Source organism: Esox lucius, chromosome 3 (assembly GCF_011004845.1).
Source record: "Esox lucius isolate fEsoLuc1 chromosome 3, fEsoLuc1.pri, whole genome shotgun sequence".
Lineage (NCBI taxonomy): Eukaryota > Metazoa > Chordata > Actinopteri > Esociformes > Esocidae > Esox > Esox lucius.
Genome location: NC_047571.1, coordinates 19682109 through 19709589, shown reverse-complemented (window position 1 = coordinate 19709589; position 27481 = coordinate 19682109). Strand labels below are relative to the sequence as shown.

Here is a 27481-nt window from a genome sequence, read left to right as displayed (position 1 = left end):
GAACCACAGATCTAATTATGTAAGGTGTAGTACCAGAGCTTTCCTGCAGAGGTCTCTGTCTCATGCTGGCCAAGCTGGGCTTGTTGCTTTGAGGAGGTGGATCCGGTTTCTGCCTACAGGGGCTGCCACTATCCTGTCGAGCCTCCAGCGTCTCTGGCCTCTTTGCCCCCACATCCACCTCGGTCCGAGCGCTGGGCAGCGAATCGTGCCTGACTGGAGCTGTACGTTTTTCAGCCAAACAGTCTCTCGGTCTGTTTGTCAAAGAGGAGGAGATGGCATGCGATCCATTGGCCTGGGTCTCTGATGCCGACTGTCTGTCCGTGTCTCTGTCCACAGTTCTGGTCTCCAAGCTACTGTCTGAGTCCTCATCTTCGGCTCCGATACAACTGTACACCATGCTGACCAGCTCTGAAGGCTATAAAGTGGGAGAGATGGAGAGAGAGTGAGGGGGAGAGAGAGAGAGGGAGATATGTATTTTATTTTCAAGGCACCTTTATGTCAGTCGAGTGAGTGCTGTACAGTTGCAGTGCCCTTCAGATGACGTCCTTGCGATGGACCTGAAAAGTTCACTGGAACCCCTCCTCCTCGTGCCCTGACAACCCAACATTTCTGTGCCCTGACAACCCAACACTTCTGTGCCCTGACAACCCAACACTTGGACAACTCCACCTTCACCTACCACCAGGTTAACAACAGTCCCTTCACCTGCCCCACCAGGTTAACTAGTCAGTCGCTTCACTTATGATGGTGCTGTAATGAGTGGAAACATCCGAGGGGTACAGGCGCTAATGAAAGAGACATACCCACATACCCAGTTTGTTCACTGCTATGCTCACCAGCTGGACCTGACCTTGCAGCAACTTTGTTCAGCAAGGATGAGCATCCTGAAGGTGTTTTTTTTGCAGATTTAACAGATTTTGCCACCTTTTTCTCTGGCGCTCCAAAACGTGTTGCGGCACTTGCTGAGGCAAAACAGAGACGCATTCCAAGGCCACCCGCTGTACGATGGAACTTTAAAAGTAGAACTGTCAATGCAGTTTGGGAAAACCATGCTGCGCTGCTCCTGTGTACGGAGGACATACGCACACAACCAGGATGGGATGAGATAACAATACGTAAGGCATACGGCTTGTCAAAAAACTCCGGGACCGAGCCTTTCTACCGCTGCTAGAATTTCCGCTGCCAGAAGTTGATGTTTTATACAACACTCTGCAAAGACGGAGCATTGATGCATCTGGGATTAGCATTGTGCTCACCCGTTTCAAGGACAATGTCCGGAATATGTGGAAGCAAACTGATGAACGGGCTGCCACTGTTCAAGATGGAACAGACGAGCCAGGCCGACGAGTAACCAACACAGCGCCGGTGATGAAGTAGGCATGCGACACAGTCACCCCCCAGGTGGAGCAGAAGTTTTCACAAAGTGACCACCTGATCGCTGCCAAGCTGGATGACAGCTCGCTCTTCCCACAATTTGTCCCGTCATTCCCTACATCTGAGCTTGACTGTGTGGTAAAACTATGGCCTCTAGAAACTAGGAAAAGTTTAAATCTGAGCTGACCACTGTGTACCGTCACACTGAGCTTCAAACTGGTAAGATTGCCCTGTCTCTGTTAAGATCCATCCATGAGAACAACCAAGGAGGCTTTTGCTGAGATCACTCTGCTGAAAATTATCATAACAACACCTATGACGACATCCAAGTCAGAGAGGAACTTTTCCACCTTGAATAGGGTAAAAACCTTCACTCGCAATACCATGGGACAGCCGCGACTCAACGCATTGGCCATGTTGTCCATCGAAAGCCAGCTGATTCAGCAGCTACATGACTTCATTCCCAAAGTCATCGAAAAGTTTGCCCAGAGGAAGAACCGCCGTGCCACCTTTCACTTCAAGTGAGCCCTGAGCCTTGGTGAGTGAAAGCATATTTTATCATCCTGCCTTTGTGGTGCTGGTCCGTGCATTGGTCATATTTCTGTGATGGATTGATTAATATAGATGGTAACGAGTGTCAGTGTGTCCATTCTTATCTATTAAGGTTGTTGTGATAGAATTGATCTGTATCACTGAAAAGTTGTCTTTCCGCTTCGTTGTGGCCTTCAGTGGTGTTGAGCTCATTGCTGTTCACGTATGCCCATGTACGCTTGGTTCTGAGCTTGGTTGCATTCCTAATTTAGGTTTGTAAATGTGACAGTGGTAATTTTACATTTGTGTGAGAGAGAAGGAGAGCAATTACACAAGGTCTCTCTCCAGTATGTGTACTACAACACCTGGTAGAAGCAAGCTGCGTGTTTTGTGGAGCCATGCTGTTTGTTGATGTGTTAAATAAACACATCAGTAGAAAGAGGGAGTTTTGTAGCTTTACTGGTATGTATCCTATATTTTGAAATGGTTTGTGCCCAACCATTTTTTTTTTTACATATAAAAAGGCAGCTGTTAACTAGTCAGTCCCTACACCTGCCCCACCAGGTTAACTACACAGTCCCTACACCTGCCCCACCAGGTTAACTACACAGTCCCTACACCTGCCCCACCAGGTTAACTACACAGTCCCTTCACCTGCCCCACCAGGTTAACTACACAGTCCCTACACCTGCCCCACCAGGTTAACTACACAGTCCCTTCACCTGCCCCACCAGGTTAACTACACAGTCCCTACACCTGCCCCACCAGGTTAACTACACAGTCCCTTCACCTGCCCCACCAGGTTAACTACACAGTCCCTTCACCTGCCCCACCAGGTTAACTACACAGTCCCTTCACCTGCCCCACCAGGTTAACTACACAGTCCCTACACCTGCCCCACCAGGTTAACTACACAGTCCCTTCACCTGCCCCACCAGGTTAACTACACAGTCCCTTCACCTGCCCCACCAGGTTAACTACACAGTCCCTACACCTGCCCCACCAGGTTAACTACACAGTCCCTACACCTGCCCCACCAGGTTAACTACACAGTCCCTACACCTGCCCCACCAGGTTAACTACACAGTCCCTTCACCTGCCCCACCAGGTTAACTACACAGTCCCTACACCTGCCCCACCAGGTTAACTACACAGTCCCTTCACCTGCCCCACCAGGTTAACTACACAGTCCCTACACCTGCCCCACCAGGTTAACTACACAGTCCCTTCACCTGCCCCACCAGGTTAACTACACAGTCCCTTCACCTGCCCCACCAGGTTAACTACACAGCCCCTTCACCTGCCCCACCAGGTTAACTACACAGCCCCTTCACCTGCCACCCCGGCCAATTAAATAAACATCCATACCAGATTTTTTTTTAAACTGTCTCCTTCCAAAAGAACAGATACCCTGTCCCACTGATGGAGTGAGTGGGCTAGAAGGTGTTTTGTAGTGACAGTTCTGTGAATAACCCTCCACTACATAGATCAGTAGTAAGCTTTTCTAGGGAGGCTTATACTGAGACTGCCAACATCCTCACAGGCAGGCCCAAGCTCCAGCGTCTTGAATGCCAGGGTCAGTCCCGTGAAGGAAAAGGCCGCTAAGTGATTAATTCAACAGGTTATGAGAATGCTTCAACACTGTTGTCTGAAAATGTCCATTCAGCCTCTCTTTGCTGGCCAACCAACTTAGTGAAAACCTCCTGTCACAAGCCTTTACTGCAAGCTGGCAGAGACCAGCACTCTGGTACAGATTAGTAGGTTGTGGAACAGTGGTTCCTCCATTATCCATGCTCCTGGCTTGTGAAACATCGCTGTGAACATATGGAGTATTTTTACACTATACTAGGACAGCACTTTAGAAATCTGTAATGGCTGAAAGGTTAACCTTTCGACATCCAGCAGAAACAAGGCCCTATCAGAATCAAGTGCCCTTTTCTCCCCAGAACCCCTGAAACACATTTTTATTTTTTGAGCCTCACAAACATAGTTAGTGTTTGACTTGATCGGGAGCAGTCATTTATTCATAAAGTATTAAAAATGTACATTTTATTTATGATTGTGTTCATTTTTCCAATTACATTTGAGCTGCTGAAATAAGGGGACTGTGTATGAAAATGGTGGCAATTCCTAAACATTTCTGATTATATTTTTGTTGAATTAAAAGCTCAAAGTCTGCACTTTCACTGTGGTGGCGTACAGAGACAAAATTATGAAAATTGTGTCAATGTCCAAATATTTCCGAACCTAACTGTATATATAATATACATACAGTATAAACCATAGCTGTCTGAGTGTCTTCACAGTCCCTGCTGCTTTTAGTTGATGTATTACCATATGCTTTTTAAAATCAGTTTTAATTCTTGAGTTTCTTAGAGTGGCAGAGAATTCCATTAATCATGGCTTTACTTAATACGCTGTACCTCCCAGCCTCCATTCTAGACTAGGATGTGTGACGAGACCTCTGGTGGCATGTCTTGTGACGTACTGAGGAGTGTCTAAGCTGTATGTTAACTGACTAATCAGAGAGCTTTGGTACCTTTAACATGCCCACATTAAAGGTCTTACAAAGACCCGTAACACACCAACATTGATCCAGTCAGTCTCTACTTTTGACATTCTTCCTTCAAGCCAACTGTGAAGCAGCCCAGGTATGATAAAACTACAGTCTGTAGGACTTGTCTGATTGATTGTGAGGTCAAGAACGCAATGCTTCACCATGGACAAACATCTCCGCGGCTGTGATGAAGTGGCAGAATATGAGGAGGTGGCATGCTGAACATATTTTGTCGCCTTGGGCAGTAGAACCAATGTTGAGCCCTCCTGACAATGCTGGTGGTATTGATGGTGCTTGACAAATCCTCTGCAATATGTATGCAGAGGAACTTAAACTGCTGAATCTGGCTTCTGCAGCTCGGTTGATATGGATGGAGCCTAGGGTCCCCTCCTCTTCCTTCTATAGTCAACAAGCATCTCCTTTGTTTTGCCAACGTTGTCTTGGCACAGTTATGTCTTCTAATGTTGAGGCTGATGTGTAAGAAAGGCCCTTTGGTAGAGCCTAGTCAACCATGTCGTTTTTAGAGAGAGGTTTCCACTAATTAATTCTGTTAAAGGATCTGCAGTCAAATTATATAATAACTTGCAGCCCCTATTAACCCAAGTATAGAATTGTATTATATTGATATATATTTGTAAATTCTTTATTTGCTTGTAATTACTTTGATTGATTTATGTTTTGCTGTAATTGCATTTCTAATTGCATATTTATTCTTATGAATCATATAGCATTCCTTTTTAATGACATTCTGGTATTAGAATAGGGCTTTGTTGAAGCGTGGGTTTTTGGAAGGGGCTTAATATGGTGAGGGATTTATGGGAATCATCCCTATACCTGCATCCTGGGAAAACGTGAAAATGTCAAATAAAAAAAACTTAACAGAACACAAAACAGTACAACCCCCGCCAAATTCTCAACAATGTGTGCCAACACAGCACTTTGAGTGTCCTTCCCTGCACCCATGCAGGTTTTCTATGAAATAGCTACAAGGGTATCTTGAAAAAGTATTCTCATTTTGAAATGGTAAAACCAATATCTCACTGCTTCACATGCTTATATTGACTATTTTAGCTACCTGGCCATTGAGTTGGAAATTAATGAGACTTCCGTTGCAACAGATTTCTGTGTTGCTTGGTAACTTATTATAAATATGAGTTGCAAAACCCCTTGACAAAATATATTGTTCTCAAATGTTTACAGTGTTTAATGTATCGTGAACACGCCCTCTCCTGAATTTTCTATAATATTCCCCAACTGCTACTGTATTTTTATTGATAAACATTCTCAGGGCCCTAAACTCTTTGTCCATTCCATGTTCCCACGATACATTAACAATGTATATCAAAGAATGTGTGATTTTGAGTAAATGACCTTATGAGTAAGGAAATACTGCCCAATCCATCATGATGTATTTGCTTTCTTTTCTTTTGCTTTAACTTTAAATTTGATTACAGAGACATAGTTAATCAACTGCTAATCTAATTCAAGCCCACTGATGAATTCTTGGGATTTTGTGTACTGATAAATGTCTTCACACCAGGAAAGAAAATTGTGTAGCCTGTTTACCAAATGAATGCAGCAGAAAGTCATTAACCTGCTGTAATGCGTGAATGGACTGGGACTCCCCGAGTCTCGGAGATCAACAGAGCCCTGGCTCCCCCCACTCCCTCCATCTCCTCCCCCCTCCTCCCCCGCTCCTGGCATGTCAGTGATTACACTGGACACATCACTCTCTGCTGTCTGAGAGACTGGCATAAAGACGGTAAGCCTTCCCATTGCCCTCTGTAACCACCGCCAGGAGCCCTGTCGCTATCACAGCCACCCGTGAGCTCCCCGGCCACAGATCCATTACCACTGAGGACATCAAAATGAATAACAACCCCCAGGGAAGAGATATCTCACACTCCTGATGTTTGAGGTGGGTTGGACTTGGGACCTGGGACAAGAAACAGGGCTGCTCCGCACTCTCTGGCTAGCTCTCAGATCTGGAGCCCGGCCCGGAAGAGGGAACATAACTGCCACACTCTTCCTGCTTCTTGCGTGCATGCCTGCTGTTCCATCTCCCAAAGCACTTTCTACCTCTGTGAACATGTGGTCACATCAACCCTGTTAGAACTTTAGATTACATGTAGTATCATCAACCCTATAACAACTTTAAATTACATGTAGGATCAATCAACACTATAACAACTTTAGATTACATGTAGGATCCTCAAACCTATTACAACTTTAGATTACATGTAGGATCCTCAACACTCTAACAACTTTAGATTACATGTAGGATCATCAACCCTATAACAACTTTAGATTACATGTAGGATTATCAACCCAATCCAGTGGGGAGAACAGGTATTTGATACACTGCCGATTTTGCAGGTTTTCCCACTTACAAAGCATGTAGAAGTCTTTAATTTTTATCATAGGTACTCTGTGAGTGACGGAATCCAAAACAAAAATCCAGAAAATCACATTGTATGATTTTTAAGTAATTAATTAGCATTTTATTGCATGACATAAGTATTTGATACATCAGAAAAGCTGAACTTAATATTTGGTACAGAAACCTTTGTTTGCAATTACAGAGATCATACGTTTCCTGTAGTTCTTGACCAGGTTTGCACACGCTGCAGCAGGGATTTTGGCCCACTCCTCCATACAGACCTTCTCCAGATCCTTAAGGTTTGGGGCTGTCGCTGGGCAATATGGACTTTCAGCTCCCTACAAAGATTTTCTATTGGGTTCAGGTCTGGAGACTGGCTAGGCCACTCCAGGACCTTGAGATGCTTCTTACGGAGCCACTCCTTAGTTGCCCTGGCTGTGTGTTTCGGGTCGTTATGCTGGAAGACCCAGCCACGACCCATCTTCAATGCTCTTACTGAGGGAAGGAGGTTGTTGGCCAAGATCCCGCGATACATGGCCCCATCCATCCTCCCCTCAATACGGTGCAGTCGTCCTGTCCCTTTTGCAGAAAAGCATCCCCAAAGAAAGATGTTTCCACCTCCATGCTTCACTGTTGGGATGGTGTTCTTGGGGTTGTACTCATCCTTCTTCTTCCTCCAAACACAGCGAGTGGAGTTTAGACCAAAAAGCTATATTTTTGTCTCATCAGACCACATGGCCTTCTCCCATTCCTCCTCTGGATCATCCAGATGGTCATTGGCAAACTTCAGACGGGCCTGGACATGCGCTGGCTTGAGTAGGGGGACATTGCGTGCGCTGTAGTATTTTAATCCATGAAGGCGTAGTGTGTTACTAATGGTTTTCTTTGAGACTGTGGTCCCAGCTCTCTTCAGGTCATTGACTAGGTCCTGCCGTGTAATTCTGGGCTGATCCCTCACCTTCCTTATGATCATTGATGCCCCACGAGGTGAGATCTTGCATGGAGCCCCAGACCGAGGGAGACTGACCGTTATCTTGAACTTCTTCCATTTTCTAATAATTGCGCCAACAGTTGTTGCCTTCTCTCCAAGCTGCTTGTCTATTGTCCTGTAGCCCATCCCAGCCTTGTGCAGGTCTACAATTTTATCCCTGATGTCCTTACACAGCTCTCTGGTCTTGGCCATTGTGGAGAGGTTGGAGACTGTTTGATTGAGTGTGTGGACAGGTGTCTTTTATACAGGTAACAAGTTCAAACAGGTGCAGTTAATACAGGCAATGAGTGGAGAACAGGAGGGCTTCTTAAAGAAAAACTAACAGGTCAGTGAGAGCCGGAATTCTTACTGGCTGGTAGGTGATCAAATTCTTATGTCATGCAATAAAATGCAAATTAATTATTTAAAAATCATACAATGTGATTTCCTGGATTTTTGTTTTAGATTCCGTCTCTCACAGTTGAAGTGTACATATGATAAAAATGACAGACCTCTACATGCTTTGTAAGTAGGAAAACCTGCAAAATCTTCAGTGTATCAAATACTTGTTCTCCCCACTGTAACAACTTTAGATTACATGTGGGATTATACACCATCAATTCTACCCTCAAATCTACATAGATTGTTGTTGGTTATTCCAAAACATAAGAGCCTGCTTCAACACTAGATCTTACTGGGCTTGCCAAAACCGTTAAAGCTCATGCATCAGATTATTATCAGGTGTGAACGGTGGCAAATATTAACCTTGGACAGGAGGACAGGAGGCTGATTGGAAAAAACACCTTATTAACACCAAGAACACAACCATGCTATATTTATTCACAAAGCAGTTGAAATATTCTCATTACCAACTGTTCTCCCAAGGAGAAAATCTCCTATTGTCACACTTAGCTCAGGCTCACACCTAAAAACAATCCTACCCAACAAATCCTCAACCAAAAACCACTTGGCAATGTAGTATATGTAACCACAAAAAAAGTCTGCCACTACTAACTACTTCATACACAAGAGATAACTAAGAAAGAAATGAACACAAAGCTCACAGATCACACCACCCAAACAAACCCAGAAGGACAAGAGAGAGAATATTGAATTTAAAAGCATACATGCTGTGCCGTCATTTTTAGAATCAGTGGAATATACAAGCAGACCGCTAGCCTCTGTGTGGTTCACAGAAACCACAAAAGATCTATTGCTGTGCTCTTGAGAGATGCACTTAACCCTAATTGATTCTGCATGAGTCACTCTGGATAAGAGTGTCTGTTAAATTACTAAAATGTAACTGCTAGGATTCCTACCTGTCTCTGTGTGAGGCCCTGTGGGCTGGAGCTGGCCCCCCCAATCCCAGGCAGAGGGACGCTTTGGCAGGGTCTCGGGGACACCATCATCCTCCCATTGGCCCCCGCCTCAGAGATGCCCTCCACCTTCCCAGGATCAGTAGGGTGCTGAATCATGGAGTACACATTCTCTGGACCACTACACACACACACGCACGAACACACGCACGCTTTTTTCCCCAAGTCTCAGGTAATTGATCAGCCTGCTTTTGTTGAATGGAATCTTGCTTAGTGTCAATAGGTTTAAGGGTTTTATTTAAAACAAACAATGATTAAATAGTTGTTGTCAACTCATTGGTGAACCATTTATTACAAGTAACTGTAGGTATGAGTCAACAAATCAATCAAATTAATTCCTCCATACTCTGGTTCCTGACAGGAGATGGTGGAGTTCCGATTCCTGCGGAAGCCGGAGAAGATCGACAGCACGCTGCGTCTCTTCTTACTCCCCTGGGACTGAGCTTGATGGAGTGATGACAGCTGACTGGCAGGACAGATAAACACATGGGTTTTGGGGGCAGTGAGACTGCAAATGTTTGTCCATCTGTTTGTCTGTGTCTGTCAATTTGTCTGTCTCTGTGTGTGTGTGTCTGTATGTGAGTCATACTTAGCCTACCTGTCAGGCAAAACTCTCTTGCTGTAAAAGTCAGGCAGTCCATCCTCCAGCAGGTTAACTCCTCCATTCTCTGAACCATGCTGAGAGGACAGTGACAGACTTAAACTCCAGCCACCAACATAATACATTTACAAATGACTGGCTGGAGGGCTACGTCTCACATAGCACTTCAAACAGTTCTTCCCTATGGAATTAAGCACTTCAGACCAAGAGGTGCTGGTTCAAACAAGTGCATCACATATGGAATATGTAGATGGCAGACAAGAAAACTTTTCCATGCTGTCTATGGAGATAACTTCTATTCAGAGCTCAGCACGACTCCTCATTACCATTTCACTTACTTGGTTTGTACCAATATAGACTAGCTTCTGATAACTAAACAAAACACATAGGCAAAAGTCGACTCGTTGCCTCTGGGCCACACAGATTGCAGAATGCCACAGATGTACAGTCATAAAGGAACTTATTCTTGGAATGCCACTGGCTTGAAAAAAAAACAACAACAGGATGACTAAGAGCAAAATAGGAGAGAAACAGTATTTTTAGCTGAAAGGCAAACAGAAAATAAAGTAAACTCTGTTTGACTCATGCTAGTTCCAAAAGCCTGATCCAAACTAAACCATGGACAGAACTGGACAACATGTTGGAAAGTCCAAGAGGACAAAGGTGCCTCACGGTGTCCAGAGGGACTTGTCCTCGACTGTGTCTTCGCGGGGGACGCGGCCGGACATGAGTCACATGGCGCAGAGGTGCACCGTGGGTAGGCAGGGTGGACAGATCCTCGAATGAGGGAGAGCGGGACAGGGGGGCGGAGTTTGACGAAGGAGCAGGAGGAGGGGAGGAAGTGGGATCATCACCAAGACCTGAGGGAGGTGGTGGAGGAGGTTATGACGCCAAATTCCTGTCAATCCATTACAGTGAATGCACTGTATAAATCACTGTATATTCGCAAATAAGGCTACTCACTCAACCTGGTGGACACTGGGCGGATCCTTCTGGTTCTGCCGCTGCGCTTTTTGATGGCGATGGTGTCCTAGGAGGACACAGAAAGGAAAGGCCTGGTGATGGAACAATGGAAAAAGTGCACGTGTTCTGTACCCGCATACACACCCGGACGCTTACAATGTTCATGCCAAGGCCTTCTTCGTCAGGGAAGTCCAGTGAGTCCGTGATCCTGGAGTGTCTCATGCTACGTCTACCGGGACCGGCCTCGTCCAGACGCTTTATCTGGGACACCTGGTGCAGCTGGGACCACAGGGAGATGAACAGTGCTACAGTACATACTGGTCCGGAACGCGTCCGGTCTAAAGCTAGGCCCACTGCTGTGAGGAAACAAACTGAGACTGAACTAAGTGAGTGTTCTGAGGTCCACATTGCAGTGGTTGAGACCGCAACTGGAGCACAGAGCACAGTGTGTTAGTACCAGGGTTTTATGAGTGGTGTAGAGCTCCTGAAGGATCTGATCCACTATGGAGTTGGTCAGATAGGAGACCACAGACAGCTTCACCTCCCTGAGAGAGAGACAGACAGGTGGAGAGAAAGGGAGACAGTGGCGGAGAGAGAGACAGAAATGCACTTAATTCCCCTAGCATCCTTCTCATTAGACCCCTTTGCATCCCTCCCTCGTTTCTCTCCTCCCCCTCTTACTCCAGGGCTCTGTCGATGTCCTGCGCTGCCCTCTCCAACAGGGCGGAGCGGATGGTAGAGCGAGGGACGGAGACTCGCTCCGAGACGGAGGACAGCGGAGGGTTGAGTCGCTCAGCTGCCGAGGACGACATGGGACAGAGCTCCCGACATAGAGCCACCATGGACTCCACTATTACCTGAGAACCAAGGGATGTACCTCAATATAGCCCACAATACTTTATTATATGTCAGCCTTGTCTTTGTGTCGAGTCCAAGCATCACCGGACAGATGTAGAAGAGTGGACTACCTGCAGTTCCTTATCAGCAGCCTTGGCCAGCTCTCCAGACAGAGAGTCCAGTCTCTGCCGGACCGGACCGTCCACAGACAGTACATGGGCCAGCTCACACAGAGACGGGTAGAGCTGGGGGAGACAGAGGATCATACATGATCACGCCTTCTGCACATACTACACATGCAAACACACACGCAAACACATGCACACACACGCACACACAGACGCAAACACACGCACACACAGACAGACACAGACAGACACAGACAGACACACACAGACACGCACACACAGACACAAACAGACACACACAGACACGCAAACACACGCACACACAGACACGCAAACACACGCACACACAGACACAAACAGACACACACAGAAACACACAGACACACACAGACACACACAGACACACACAGACACACAGACTTACTGCACGGGAGTTTCTGGCCTCCTTCAGGACCTGTCTAGCAGCCTGTAGTTCCTCTCCTTCCTCTGAGCCTCGGAGAACACACACCTGCTGCTGAACCCGCACACACAGCCGCTCCATCACCTGGTGTGCGCGCACACACGCACATGCGCACACACACACACACACACACACACACACAGACACCAGTCAGTAGAGGTTAGCCTCAATTATTCTCTTGTTGCAGAATTCCCATAAGGCACACATGCCCAGGCCATGTACCTGTTCAGAGGTGCTGGTGACCAAGCCCTGGTGCAGCCTCAGAGCCTGTTTCTGGGAGAACCTCTGGGTCTGATTGTTCCTGAGCAGAGCACGCTGGATCTGACAGACAGATGAAGACACAGGATGAAGGGTGGGAGGTTGTACCGAAGAAGAGAAAAAGAGAGAAGATGACTAATCGAGTGAACGACTGGGAGACAAAGGCACATGAGCCATAGAGATGACAGATACAATGCTGACAACAGCTATGGTGTCATGGTGTGAGACCACACCCACAGCCAGCCACCTTGGTCAGTGCTTGTTCAGTCTTCTCAGGCGCGCTGCGGTATGCCTGTGTGACGTCACTGAGGGGAATAGGCATGTACTGCATAGTGAAGTTACTGGGAAGGAAAGAAAGCGAGAGAAAAGAAGAATTTTATAACCCAATACCTTTTCAATGAATAATTAGCGCTGACTTTCCTTTAGCTGGTATAGAAACGAAATGCCTGAGGCAGAAGGATATGGCTCTGACGTCTTGGCCTCTTTATGTGAATCCTTGTGACAAGAACATTAACAGGAAGCTCTGCCAGGGTGCTGATGAAACATTGTGCAATAAGAAACACTTGACTGAAACTCAACCTCAGAAATAGACGTCAGTCTTTTGAACTTTGAGTGGCAGTGTCGGTGGGTGTGTGTGTGTTTTTTGTTTGTGTGTGTCTTACTGTTCCAAGGCCCGAGCCACGTCTTGGAAACCCATAGCCGTGGTGTTATTGCGATCCCAGGTTACATTCCTTAGATCATGCAGCAGGAAGACATGAGAGAGGCGGATGAAAGGAGAATTAGATCAACAGTTGACATGACAACCACAGCTGGCATTCATGGCACCCGTCAGACAACACAAGCCAATAATGACCAGTCAGAGATGTGTGTGTACACAGCACTGTGAAGACTACGGCACCGCCGAAACACAGACCGTGTCATTACATTATCACCACATTAACGGCAGCATAGCAACTGTATAATGAGCTTTCCAACCCCCACCCACCCCCCCCCCCCACCAACCGCCGCCGCCCCCTGCTCTCTAACCTCAGCGTGGTGTTGATCTGAAGGGCTTTGCTGAGCATCTTAGCCCCCGCGTCCTCCAGGCAGTTCCCACTCAGGTCCACCTTACACAGGCAGGTGTTGCTGCCCAGAGCATTCACCAGCACCGTGCCCCGACTGCGCAGGCGTGAGTCGGCCAGGGACAGGGACTGGAGGGCCTGAGGATGCAGAGATGGAGCGATGAGAGGGAATGGAGCGAGGATGGAGAGATGGAGTGTGTGTGGAGCAATGAGAGGGAAAGAGAGGTGTGATGGAATAAGAGGGATGAGAGGAAAAAGGGCCAAGAGAGTATAAGGGCCTAGGGTTTCAAAAGTGAAGTTGTAAAGTAGTGTGAGTTAGTGATAGAGTGTATATATGTACATGAGGGGAATGCAGACTGGATGTCCCTACAAAGACAGTTTGACCTGGGAAATAGCTTCCCTCAAGGTTTTATGGCAAGCAAGACCAGCCCTAGGTCTAGCCCCAGTCTGCTGGTGAGCCCTGGAACCTGCGTAGAGCCCCCAAAAGGCTAGGGCCCCTCTGGGGAAAATTAGATTTCTGGTTAGGTTTAGGGAAATTGTTGTTGTTAGGGACTAGTGTTAGAAATGGGGGTGTGTTGGAGTGCTGTGTGTGTGTATGTGTGTGTTGTTATTATGAGGGAGTGAGGGTGTGTCGGAGTGGTGTGTGTGTATGTGTTGTTATTATGAGTGAGTGAGGGTGTGTTTGGAGTGGTGTGTGTGTGTGTTGTTATTATGAGTGAGTGAGGGTGTGTCGGAGTAGTGTGTGTGTGTTGTAATTATGAGTGAGTGAGGGTGTGTCGGAGTGGTGTGTGTGTGTTGTTATTATGAGTGCGTGCCATCAGCAGCAGTAAATCCTGAACTGAGCTCATCATGATGGCGATGGTGTATCTGGGAGAGAACACCTGGAGCTCATCCCAATCAATCATTCACCAGAGCTGAAACGTGTGTGTGTGTTTGTATGTGTGTGTTTGTGTGTGGGCTGCACACAAATCTGTGTTCATCTGTGTAGGGCACTGCTGTGTGTGGGTAAGAAGGTTAATCAGTTGAGTACATAAAAATAACTGTATGGTACGTGTGTGGAGTAAGTAGGTGAGTTGTGTTGGCTCTAGTGCATGATGAAACTCACACACTCTTCCTCCTGCACTAGATGCACTAGCTTCTGCAGTATTTCATCCAGTACCCTGCAGACACAGATTGAAAATGTTAGACCAAAAATCCATCTTCCCAATGCTTGTTTCTGAGAGCTTGTGAAGGACGGACACAGTGCCTGTTTCTGAGAGCATGTGGAGAATGGATACAGTGCCTGTTTCTGAGAGCTTGTTATAGGATGGATAAAGTACCTACCTGCCCTTGATGTTGAAGTTCTTGCCCAGCAGCAAGTGTTTGAGGGACGGATGTCTGGAGAAGGCTGGGATGACCCCCAGCAAATCAGCATCCAAGCCTAAGATTCAACCCAAAAACACTGTATAATCCACATCAACTGCATTTCTTTTAGAAAAAACTTGTGATAAGACAGTGGCTTGCAGAAACTAAAGGGTGACTTTCTCACCATTGTCTGAGATGTCCAGAGTGCTGATGCATCCAACTCTAGGAAACAGCTCCTGGAGAACCCCAGCACCAGCAGATCTTAACTGAAACATACAGAAAAGGAGTGAGAGGACAAACCAATCAAAAACGAGAAGGAGGTAGACAATACGGCCATTCAGACTATAGGAGAGCAGAACCTACCTCACAGCCACTGATGTCCAGGTGCAGGTCACTGATGTGAGGATTGGAAGACAGGCCAAGAAACAGCGCCCTGAGGAGGAGGGAGACATAGAGAGACAGACAGACGAAGAGAAGGGGAGGTCGAAAGAGGTCAATTGCATGGCAAATTAGATCCTTCATTTGTTTCTAATTGCCATGATAATATGTGGACTATTCACATGCTAAAGAGTGCTACAGCAGTCTTAAAAGATTTGAGAGGAAAGGAGCTTAGAGATTTAAACTAAAACTACTTCACCAAGTCCCAGTAAGTGCTTGAAAAGAAATGCAGGAAGTGTGATACACTGTACACAAATAGCTTTTTTGGTGAATGGAATTTCAATCCCCCAGAAATGCTTTTGACAATCCTAACATGTTATAGACTTCATGCTGTGTAGGTAAGTAAATAACAGACTGAGCTAAGCTGGCTTGTCTTCGTGGCAGGTGGCCAGACAGGATCCCCATCTCACCTCAGAGTATCTGGAGGAAACTTCATAGAAGACAGGTTGACGTGTGTGAGACTAAAGGCTGAGCTGAAAAACTGCCTGAAGACGGGAAGGGTCTCCCTCACCTTCCTGAAGGATTGAGACAAAGAAAGACGGAAGGAGAGGATTGGCGAATTGACATGTGACATCACATTTCTCATCAATCAATCGGTTGTCTAGTTTATCCCTTACCAAACTGTCTCACTAGAACAAACCAGAACAAACTAGGACAAACTAGAAACCGCGAAGGCCGCTTTTCATGCGGTTGCTCATTGAATTTCACCAACACACCTCCTGTGCAATACGCTCAGAGAAATTGATTGATCATGGCTACACTCCTTTTAAGAACTGCTACAGGTCCCTCCCCTGCCCACACTTTGGCAAGTCAGACCATATTGCTATTCTGCTCATCCCTGCAAACAACTAAAGCAGGAAGCACCAGTGGTAAGAACTGTGGAATGAGAATCCATGCTAGAGGACTGTTTTGATCTGACAGACTGGGAGATGTTTTAGGAGCCCTTCAGGAATAACATCAATGACTTCATGGAATCTGTTACTGGGTTTATTAAGATATAAAGAGAATGTTGTTCCTACATTGCCTTTGAAACTATATCAAATCATAAACAAACTAGGAAGCAAGAAAAAAACTAAGAAGGGATGCTGTATTGTTTTAGGGGGTCGTCCATATCAGAGCATGGTGTTATGTTAACAGGTCTGTGTCCTTTCCAACTCATGGGCTCATCAGCATTTACATAGAGGGCAAAGAAGAAGAGCCTGATAGAGAATGAGAAACAGGAAAGACAGTGTCAAAGAGACAGAGAATGAGAAAGAAGAGGGACAATGTCAAAGAGACAGAGAATGAGAAACAGGAAGGACAACGTCAAAGAAACAAAGAATGAGAAACAGGAAGGACAACGTCAAAGAGACAGAGAATGAGAAACAGGAAGGACAACGTCAAAGAGACAAAGAATGAGAAACAGGAAGGACAAATTCAAAGAGACAGAGAATGAGAAAGAGGAGAGACAACGTCAAAGAGACAGAGAATGAGAAAGAGGAGAGACAACGTCAAAGAGACAGAGAATGAGAAACAGGAAGGACAACGTCAAAGAGACAGAGAATGAGAAACAGGAAGGACAACGTCAAAGAGACAGAGAATGAGAAACAGGAAGGACAACGTCAAAGAGACAGAGAATGAGAAAGTGGAGAGACAACGTCAAAGAGACAGAGAATGAAAAAGAGGAGAGACAACGTCAAAGAGACAGAGAATGAGAAAGAGGAGAGACAACGTCAAAGAGACAGAGAATGAGAAAGAGGAGAGACAACGTCAAAGAGACAGAGAATGAGAAAGAGGAGAGACAATCTCAAAGAGACAGAGAATGAGAAACAGGAGAGAGGAAAGACAACGTCAGAGAGAACGACAGAAAATCACAGTGGATATTTCATATTAAGGACTATTTTCACTGTTATCAGCTCCAACAGCTTTCTGTTCTGTTTCATGTGGTGTGATCAGAGCTAAGGCAAACCACCACTGTTTCTGAATGCTGCCCCACATCGAGCTGACTGACCCAGTGAAGGACAGGCACACACAGAGGGAGGGGAGACAGCCAGAATAACCAGGAGAAGGAAAGAGTGGAGATATGCAACAGAGAAAAACAGAGTGGCATGAATGGAACAGAGAAAGAGAGACAGAGGGGAGAGTGAGAGATGTATAGTAAGAGTACAGAGAAGGAGGGGGAGAGAGAGGCGAGTGGGTGGATGAGAGAGAAAGTGCTGGCTCCAGAGCCTGGGGATTTGAACAATCATTCCCTTCTAAAATTAGTCTCATTTTTCAAACTTTTCCATAATGGATTAATGTGTGCTCCGGAGATGGGTTGCTGCTCTGCCAGTCCTGGGGGAGGCCAGATGAGAGATGGATCATGGCTGTTATACTCCAGCTTGCAACCAACTGCAGGTAAACACTGGCCCTGTACATGAATAAGGGAAGCACGCGCACATTTGCACACTTCTCCATTTTCTTCCAGTTGGTATACTGTAAGGGTTTCTTCAGTTGTATTAAAGAATGGTTAATTCTGTGTTATAGGGGTTCATTATATGTGTTATAGGGGCACATATACTGCCGATTCAAAGTTCAGGGTCACATAGAAATGTCTTGTCCATTAAAATAACATTAGAATGATCAGAAAAAGAGTGTAGACAGTATTAATGTTGTAAATGACTACTGTAGCTGGAAACTGCAGATTTCCAACAGCATATCTACATAGGTGTACAAAGGCCCATTATCAGCAATTATCAATCCTGTGTTCCAATGGCACGTTGTGTTTGCTAATCCAAGCTTATCATTTTAAAAGACTAATTGATCATTAGAACACCTTTTTGCGATTTTGTTAACTGGCCTTAGAGTAGGCAGAGTTGCAAAGAAAAAGCCATATCTCAGATTGGCCAATAAAAACAAATAAGATGGGCAAAAGAACAGACACTGGACAGAGGAAGAATTATGTCTAGAAGGCCAGCATCCCAGAGTCGCCTCTTCACTGTTGACATTGAGACTGGTGTTTTGCGGGTACTATTTAATGAAGCTGCCAGTTGAGGACCAGTGAGGCTTCTGTTTCTCAAACTAGACAGTCCAATGTATTTGTCCTCTCGCTCAGTTGTGCACCAAGGCCTCCCACTCCTCTTTCTATTCTGGTTAGAGTCAGTTTGTGCTGTTCTGTGAAGGGAGTAGGACATATCGTTGTACGAGATCTTCAGTTTCTTGGCAATTTCTCGCATGGAATAGCCTTCATTTCTCAGAACAAGAATAGAAAAGAAAGTTCTTTGTTTCTGGGCATTTTGAGCCTGTAATCAAACCCACAAATGCTGATACTGAAGACACTGATCAAGGCCACCTCTGAAGGACTTTATTAAATCTGAAGATAATTCTCTGAGGACCACGCGAGCCTCTACCAGAGGAGACTTGATAATACCTCACAGGCATACCACCTTCGGTCAGACGGTCCTGTCTGTCCGGGGTGGGAACCTGTGGAATAGTCTTCCTCTAACATTAAGAGAATGTACTACATATAGCTCGTTTAAAGTCCAGTTGAAGAAATGGCTATGGGCAAATCAAAGTTGCACACATTAGTATGTATGTTTTATCCTTCTTTAAATTGTTTTACTTTGTAATGTGTATATGGATGAGTGTCTGTGAAGTTGAATGTAGTCTTGTGTGAATATTGTATATAGGATTTAGCTAATTAATGAATTGACTGTAGATGTAAATGTTATTTTGCAATGTTTTTGTGAGCTTTGTGATCCTAGCCCGTGGGACTACGGATGGAAATTAGCCCTTGGCTATAATCCGGCATGTTTACATGCATGTACTCCATGTCTTGTTCATTAACATGCACTGTCCCAATCAAATTAAAAAATTACAAAATCTAAAGAAGGCCAGTTTTATTGCTTCTTTAATCAGCACAGTTTTTCATTGGTGCTAACAATCGCAAACAGGTTTTCTAATGATCAATTAGCCTTTTAAATGATAAACTTGGATTAGAAACAAAATGTGCCATTGGAACACAGGACTGATGGTTGCTAATAATGGTCCACTGTACGCCTATGTAGATATTACATAAAAAATGTGCAGTTTCCATTTACAACATTAACAATGCCTATACTGTATTTCTGTCAATTTCATCAATTTGATGTTATTTTAATGGACTGAAACATTTATTTTCTTTCAAAAAACATTTCTAAGTGACCCCAAAATTTGGAACAGCAATGTACAAATTAATGCTGTGGTAAACTGTTTCATTCTTTAGTATAGGGGTTCATTCTGTGGTAAACTGTTTCATTCTTTAGTATAGGGGCTCATTCTGTGGTAAACTGTTTCATTCTTTAGTATAGGGGTTCATTCTGTGGTAAACGGTTTAATTCTTTAGTATAGGGGTTCGTTTTGTGATAAACTGTTTCATTCTTTAGTATAGGGGTTCATTCTGTGGTAAACTGTTTCATTCTTTAGTATAGGGGTTCATTCTGTGGTAAACTGTTTCATTCTTTAGTATAGGGGTTCATTCTGTGGTAAACTGTTTCATTCTTTAGTATAGGGGTTCATTCTGTGGTAAACTGTTTCATTCTTTAGTATAGGAGTTCATTCTGTGGTAAACTGTTTCATTCTTTAGTATAGGGGTTCATTCTGTGATAAACGGTTTCATTCTTTAGTATAGGGGTTCATGCTGTGGTAAACTGGTTAATTATTTAGTATTGGGGTTCCTTCTGTGGAAAACTTGTTCATTATCTAGTAATACGGGTTAATGTAAAAGTGGCTTACTCCGACTTATGACCGCAATGTACTGTATACATAATCAGACGACTGGCTTATGGAGAATACATTGTAATGTGGGGTTACTGGAGGTCATTCCTCAGGGATACATTAAACAAGTAAAATGAATTGAGGTCCATTTAAGGGAACAAACAGACATTCACCTGTGTGAGAAGCAGTTCTTGGAGAGATTCAGGTATGAGAGATCAGCGCAACATCCTCTTAGCAGAGCACCAAATAACTGTTACAGAGGAAAGGCAGTACAATGTCATTAGTAATCACATTCACACAACAAATAGAGATTCAAAGTTCAATTGTGAAAACAAACTTTGGCAGTTTCATGATAATTTTTCTAACAGTCAAGATGTCCATCTGTTAGCAGAAATGCAACTGACAAATCCACAATGACAATGTAACAAAGTCAAACATACTATGGAAAAAAGTAAATTAAAATGGAAAAAACAAGATAGAACACAATAACATCATCATGAACATTCATCTATAAAAGAGTGGCCTCCTTTCTTCCCAGAAGATATCAGCGGGAGAGGAGTACGATGTGAACACATAACGACAGAACAGATGCTTCCGGACTCAAAACACACTTTAATATTCTATACAAAATTCATGCTCAACATTAGAGTCGTATTTATCATTTTTTGGGGGCAGAATGTTCCTCAATTCATGATTAACTTTCATGCTCCATTTCAGTGGACTCCCAGAACTGTTATGTACAGTGGGGAGAACAAGTATTTGATACACTGCCGATCTTGCAGGTTTTCCCACTTACAAAGCATGTAGAGGTCTGTAATTTTTATCATAGGTACACTTAAACTGTGAGAGACGGAATCTAAAACAAAAATCCAGAAAATCACATTGTATGATTTTTTAATAATTAATTTGCATTTTATTGCATGACATAAGTATTTGATCACCTACCAACCAGTAAGAATTCCTGCTCTCAAAGACCTGTTAGTTTTTCTTTAAGAAGCCCTCCTGTTCTCCACTCATTACCTGTATTAACTGCACCTGTTTGAACTCGTTACCTGTATAAAAGACACCTGTCCACACACTCAATCAAACTGTCTCCAACCTCTCCACAAAATGACCAAGACCAGAGAGCTGTGTAAGGACATCAGGGATAAAATTGTAGACCTGCACAAGGCTGGGATGGGCTACAGGACAATAGGCAAGCAGCTTGGAGAGAAGGCAACAACTGTTGGCGCAATTATTAGAAAATGGAAGAAGTTCAAGATGACGGTCAATCTCCCTCGGTCTGGGGCTCCATGCAAGAGGTGAGGGATCAGCCCAGAACTACACGGCAGGACCTGGTCAATGATCTGAAAAGAACTGGGACCACAGTCTCAAAGAAAACCCTAAGTAACACACTACGCCGTCATGGATTAAAATCCTGCAGCGCACGCAAGGTCCCCCTGCTCAAGCCAGCGCATGTCCAGACCCGTCTGAAGTTTGCCAATGACCATCAGGATGATCCAGAGGAGGAATGGGAGAAGGTCATGTGGTCTGATGAGAGAAAAATAGAGCTTTTTGGTCTAAACTCCACTCGCCGTGTTTGGAGGAAGAAGAAGGATGAGTACAACCCCAAGAACACCATCCCAACCGTGAAGCATGGAGGTGGAAACATCATTCTTTGGGGATGCATTTCTGCAAAGGGGACAGGACGACTGCACCGTATTGAGGGGAGGATGAATGGGGCCATGTTTCGCAAGATCTTGGCCAACAACCTCCTTCCCTCAGTAAGAGCATTGAAGATGGGTCGTGGCTGGGTCTTCCAGCGTGACAACGACCCGAAACACACAGCCAGGGCAACTAAGGAGTGGCTCCGTAAGAAGCATCTCAAGGTCCTGGAGTGGCCTAGCCAGTCTCCAGACCTGAACCCAGTAGAAAATCTTTGTAGGGAGCTGAAAGTCCATATTGCCCAGCGACAGCCCCGAAACATGAAGGATCTGGAGAAGGTCTGTATGGAGTGGACCAAAATCCCTGCTGCAGTGTGTGCAAACCTGGTCAAGAACTACAGGAAACGTATGATCTCTGTAATTGCAAACAAAGGTTTCTGTACCAAATATTAAGTTCTGCTTTTCTGATGTGTCAGATACTTATGTCATGCAATAAAATGCTAATTCATTACTTAATATTTTTTTGATTTTCTGGATTTTTGTTTGAGATTCCATCACTCACAGTTGAAGAGTACCTATGATAAAGATTACAGACTTCTACATGCTTTGTAAGTGGGAAAACCTGCAAAATCGGCAGTGTATCAAATACTTGTTCTCCCCATTGTAATTAGCGTTAGAATTGAGACTAACCATGTCCACTGTGCAGTCGGTCCCAGAGAGGTCCAAATGAACAAGACAGTTTGGCTGTGCTAAGAACAGGTACATGTTCTGCATAGGTTGACAGAGAGAAAGGCTGTTAATGGCAGTGTTCATTTAGTCACCTATTCTAGTCTTTCTTGGTTTGAGTTTTCAATCAATAGAAAATAACTCTGGACAACAACCCTAATGTAGTTGGACAACGCTTTTTGATTCTGTGCATGATAGGACGTAAGAAGTTGCCTAAAATGAAATGACTGAAATGTGACTAAAAGCCTGTCAATTTATTACTTTTCTCCCTATGAAATGAGGATAATTTAGGCAACCTCTTGCTTCCATCATGAGCACAACCAGATAGCCTTTTAAAACTCAATAGACTCAGTGACCGGAGTTATAGCAGACCGATACAAACAAAAAGAAACAAAGTATGGGTGGTTGTGTCTTTGTGTGTGTGTGTGAGGTGTTTATGTGTGGAGCTCACAGTGGAATCCTCCCCAGACAGAATCCCAGGGTTCTTGCTCAGATCCAGGTGAAGTAGAGAGTTGGAGTAGTCATCACTGGAGCAGAGAGCCTGGGATAGAGACATCACACCTGAGAACGAAGAGAGGGACGGATGAATAAAGAAATGTCTATTAGTAGAAATAGCTGCTTGACAGATGCAGTAACTGTAAAGGAGGGAAATTGTTTCAGATCAGCACTTTTAATCTGACAAATATCAGAGCCAAAACACTACTAACATAAAACTCTCCATCTTAAACCAAAACAGAGATTTTGCCCTTGGCCCTTTACATTGGATCAGTCCACTAAAAGCTCTTTCAAATCTCTTCAATGCAGAAAATAATCAAAACAGTACCAAGCACAGAGAGCAGGAGGCCGAATGAAGCCAACAAGACAACATTTGGCCCAAATGAGAACAGACTTTCAGGGCCAGACACTGCAATCCCTCTCATATTTTCTCTGAAGCCTGGAATGAAAGGCTGCAGCAAGAGTAATGAGGAAACGACCGCAGAACAATTAGTCATGATCTTCATCCCTGATTTGCCCAGATAAAAGGGTGAATGAGAACACAGCGGAGCTGACAGGCATTTGACACAGTCCCATACTGTAAATGCATGTTTCACGTCAACTAACAACCTGCATCTACTGCTAGAATTTTATATTAATTGAATACATTATTACGGCCACCATTACACCAATGCTGATTAGCACTGATATTTGTAGTGCTATCAGTCCTCTTTCCTGGTCTTTACATGTGCTGTATATACCTACAGTAGCTAACCACTCCAGTACTCCAACATGTTGAAAATGTTAATGGCAATGATTTCATTGTAAATATTTTCACATATTTCCCTCCTTTTGCCCGTGTGATATCATTATCTATATTATAACTTTTCTAATGGAATTGTTGTGAAAGAGCTTGCAAGTATTTCACTTAAAAAGTGCTAGACAAACTTTTTACTTTCCTTTTCGTCCACCAACACTTTTTAGAGTCCCTTTTTAATGTGTTCTGGTTGCGTAGATTTTCCGCAACCAGAAAATGTCATTGTTTTCTACTTTACCCAGCCAAAAAATCAGGACAGCATTTCCATTTTGACAGGAATACTGGACTTGGGGGGGGGGAGTCAATAGAATACCAGAATATTGGCAGGTCACTAATACTGTAAAACCATCATCCCACTATCACAGCAGATATATTAGGGTCCATGGTCACATTAAGATGCATGGATTTTAAGAGCAGAAGCGCAGTGTATTCAGTAGTCATGCTGTATACAGTAAGCTTATGGAACAAGAGATGTGCCTTTTGTTCAAGGGAATCTCATATTTAATGTCCCCATTTTGTTTAATTTGATTCAAAAACAACCAGTCCCCCTCAATCATGCAGCTTTACAATAGTTATTTTATCCTGCCATGCATTATCCAACTAGCCCATGAATAAGGGGTTTAAAATAGTCTTCTGAGAAAGGCTTGAGGAATTACGTTTTTGCCCCTCGTGATTTTTCATGGTTCACTAATCCTGTACCTGCATGAAGACACTTTAAGTTGGCTATCCATCTCCAATTTTAAAAAGCATACCAAACCACAAAATATTTATATGAAGAAAAGAAAATGCGCCCATAGGCAAAACTAAAACTGTGCAAATGCAATGTTTAGCAATATATGTTTGCATAAGAAATTAGGATCCTAATAATGTGCACTGCAAACATGTGTAGCATAATAATAAAGATAATTTAAGTAGGTTATAATGGGCTAACATATGTGGTGCATCAAATAATGTAAATACATAACTTGAAGCAACTACCTATTTAGCCATAAAGCGTGTTCTGACTGGCAAGTGAGGGGTGTAGCTTCGACACACCTAACAGTTGTTCATTCATTTATTTTCCAAGATATCATAAAATGTAAGCTCGGGAATTTCAGAAGTAGGGCCCGGTGTTTTTCTAGAAAACCTAAATCCCTATCCTGAGGTCATGAGGTCGATGAAGGTGACCGCCACACGGGGGGGGGGGGGGGGGCACCGTGGCCAGGAAAACAGAAGGGTTAACCCACCTTTGAAGGAAAGGGACGTCTTGGAGAGGTTGAGCAGACGAAGGCCTTTGTTGAGACGGCATACGAGCTGAATGAGATTTGAAACTCCTGGAGACCAAATAAATATAGAAAACACCCCAGAGTGTCAGATAAGATAAATAAAACAGACCAGACTGTTTGGATAAAATAAAGAAAGAAAACACACCAGAATGTGAGAGAAAATAAATAAAACACACCAGAGTGTCACATAAAATAAATAAATAAAACACACCAGAGAGCCAGAAAAATAAAATAAATAACACAATAGCATGTCCAATAAAACAGATGAAGAAAACACCAGTGTCTATTAAAATGGATAAAACACATGCTGCTCATGTATTCAGCCACACACATAAACATGCACAGATCAGCAAAAACCCGCATGGACAAAAAGCTAATCTAGTACAAGACGTCTGCAGGAAACAGGACAGTGATGTGAGTGGGAGTGACAGGTGTCAGAGACGCAGATTCAGATGTACTAATGAGAGATCTTGGCACGCAGGCGACCCTGACACACAACAATAGAGGACGCAGACATCAACCCATACATGCACACACAACACACAACACACAAATCTGCCGTAAGACTGCAAACAAAAGATGCTCCCAGACTGTCCTTCACGGCCATTACTGATGCAGAAAGAGTGAGAGACAGCCAGCACCTTGGTTGTCGAGGGTGTTGTGAGCCAGGTTAAGAGAGTGGATCACTGAGGCGGGGTTCTCTGACAAAGCAGTCGCCATTTTCTGAGGGAAATCTCTAAACAAATAAATATAGAGAGAACAGGATTGCACTGATGATTCCAGGGATGCATAATACATCACAGCACAGAGTCGTGCTACAGAAAGAGCTAAACTCAGCAGTGAAGACTGGATGGTTGAAAAGGAATTAGATGACAATAAAAAGAGTGGAGATGAAAAGGAATGGAAGGGACAGAACAGCAGGAGGGGAGAAGCTGGAACGAGAGGAGGCGACTCACGACTTGAGGCCAGCGTTCTCCAGGGTGAGTTCCTCCAGGCTGCTGGACTTACTGACTGTGTGAAGGACCTGATCCACCACCTCTGACCCCTGGGGAGATTAAACGGAGACACTGTTACACAGCTGGGCCAGCGTCGGATGGACACGCACACAGAGGCAGACAGAGCGACGGGTGGAGAAAACAGTCGCAGACAGGCAGATTTATGAAACGTAACCAGATATCTATTTGAATCAGCAATGTTAAGAGGATAGTTACTATGCGCATGTCTTTGCAGTAGAGTTTGGTGAACCACGTGTTGTATGCCATGGAAGCCACAATCACCGCCAGGTCCCTGAAATAGACAAACAATTTCAGGCTTGGCTTTAGAAAATAATAGAGCCATATCAACTCGGAATACTCGTCAAAAAAAATCATAAAGACTTTCTCAGAGCCAAACAAAGCAAAAACAAAAATAATCCAGCGAAACAAATTCATCCAAGACAGCTGTAGGGACGGCTTCAGAAATGATGTATGGTCCTGTAGCCCACTGTCCCTGTTGGAAAGAGACAGAGAGGCTGAAGAAGGAGATGGTACATAGAGAAGGATCCCTGGGCTGACCGAGGGAGTCCAGGTCAGTGGATTACTCAGTTATGAGGTTCCACAGAGCCACGTTTTCATCTTGGCCAACAGCCTAAAATCGTGTTATACCTTCCAACATGGATAGGGGGAGGGGGAGCGAAAGAGAGATTGAGTCTGAGAGAGAGAGAGAGAGAGAGAGAGGTAGAGAGAGATCAACTGAGAAAAAACAACAGATTACAAATAGAGAAATAAAGCTCTTAAGGGGTAGTGCCATTTGTCCAGTCCTGCTGAACATTAAAGCCTAGTTCAGACAGTGTAACATGGAAGAGGGCTGCGTTCTCATGTCGTCATGGATGACTTGACAGACCTTACAGTCCAGCGAGTGTGTACAGTGCTGTGCAAAGACCTTAGGCACCTGCAAGTTGAACTGAAGCCATTTATTTGGGAAGTACAGCTCCAGAAAAAATTAAGAGACCACTGCACCTTTTTCTTTCCTTTCCAAAAGGACGAAAAGGAAGGTTTTGAGTAACAGAAGGGTTAAAATTAAGAGACCACTGCAAATTTAACGCTTCTGTTATTCCGGAGCTGTATGTATATATACAGGTGCTGGTCATAAAATTTGAATATAATCAAAAAGTTGATTTATTTCAGTAATTCTATTCAAAAAGTGAAACTTGTATATTATATTCATTCATTACACACAGACTGATATATTTCAAATGTGTATTTCTTTTAATTGTGATTGACTAATTGACTAATGATAATAATCTCTGAAAATTTGAATATTACTTAAGACCAATACAAAAAAATGATTTTTAGAAATGTTGGCCAACTGAAAAGTATGAACATGAAAAGTATGAGCATGTACAGCACTCAATACTTAGTTGGGGCTCCTTTTGCCTGAATTACTGCAGCAATGCGGTGTGGCATGGAGTCGATCAGTCTGTGGCACTGCTCAGGTGTTATGAGAGCCCAGGTTGCTCTGATAGTGGCCTTCAGCTCTTCTGCATTGTTGGGTCTGGCGTATCGCATCTTCCTCTTCACAACACCC

At 44.2% G+C, this 27481-nt stretch overlaps 1 protein-coding gene across 3 annotated transcripts in view; it reads right to left on the bottom strand.

Moving 5' to 3' along the window:
• Positions 1-27481, bottom strand: part of carmil3 (capping protein regulator and myosin 1 linker 3) — a 55248-nt gene that overhangs the window by 4314 nt on the left and 23453 nt on the right. For all 3 annotated transcript variants that reach the window (XM_010889067.4, XM_010889059.4, XM_010889052.4), the window contains exons 9-35: positions 26128-26203; positions 25873-25961; positions 25558-25652; positions 24878-24964; positions 22812-22921; positions 22325-22402; positions 20165-20241; positions 15689-15793; positions 15204-15273; positions 15025-15106; positions 14820-14916; positions 14602-14656; positions 13462-13634; positions 13098-13166; positions 12683-12776; positions 12400-12498; positions 12142-12261; positions 11721-11834; positions 11434-11609; positions 11210-11297; positions 10909-11031; positions 10753-10819; positions 10462-10649; positions 9787-9866; positions 9535-9654; positions 9132-9309; positions 34-415 (exon numbers count right to left, since the gene is read on the bottom strand). In XM_010889067.4, the coding sequence (XP_010887369.1) occupies positions 34-415; positions 9132-9309; positions 9535-9654; positions 9787-9866; positions 10462-10649; positions 10753-10819; positions 10909-11031; positions 11210-11297; positions 11434-11609; positions 11721-11834; positions 12142-12261; positions 12400-12498; positions 12683-12776; positions 13098-13166; positions 13462-13634; positions 14602-14656; positions 14820-14916; positions 15025-15106; positions 15204-15273; positions 15689-15793; positions 20165-20241; positions 22325-22402; positions 22812-22921; positions 24878-24964; positions 25558-25652; positions 25873-25961; positions 26128-26203 (3092 nt within the window). The remainder of the gene's footprint in view (positions 1-33; positions 416-9131; positions 9310-9534; positions 9655-9786; positions 9867-10461; positions 10650-10752; positions 10820-10908; positions 11032-11209; positions 11298-11433; positions 11610-11720; positions 11835-12141; positions 12262-12399; positions 12499-12682; positions 12777-13097; positions 13167-13461; positions 13635-14601; positions 14657-14819; positions 14917-15024; positions 15107-15203; positions 15274-15688; positions 15794-20164; positions 20242-22324; positions 22403-22811; positions 22922-24877; positions 24965-25557; positions 25653-25872; positions 25962-26127; positions 26204-27481) is intronic.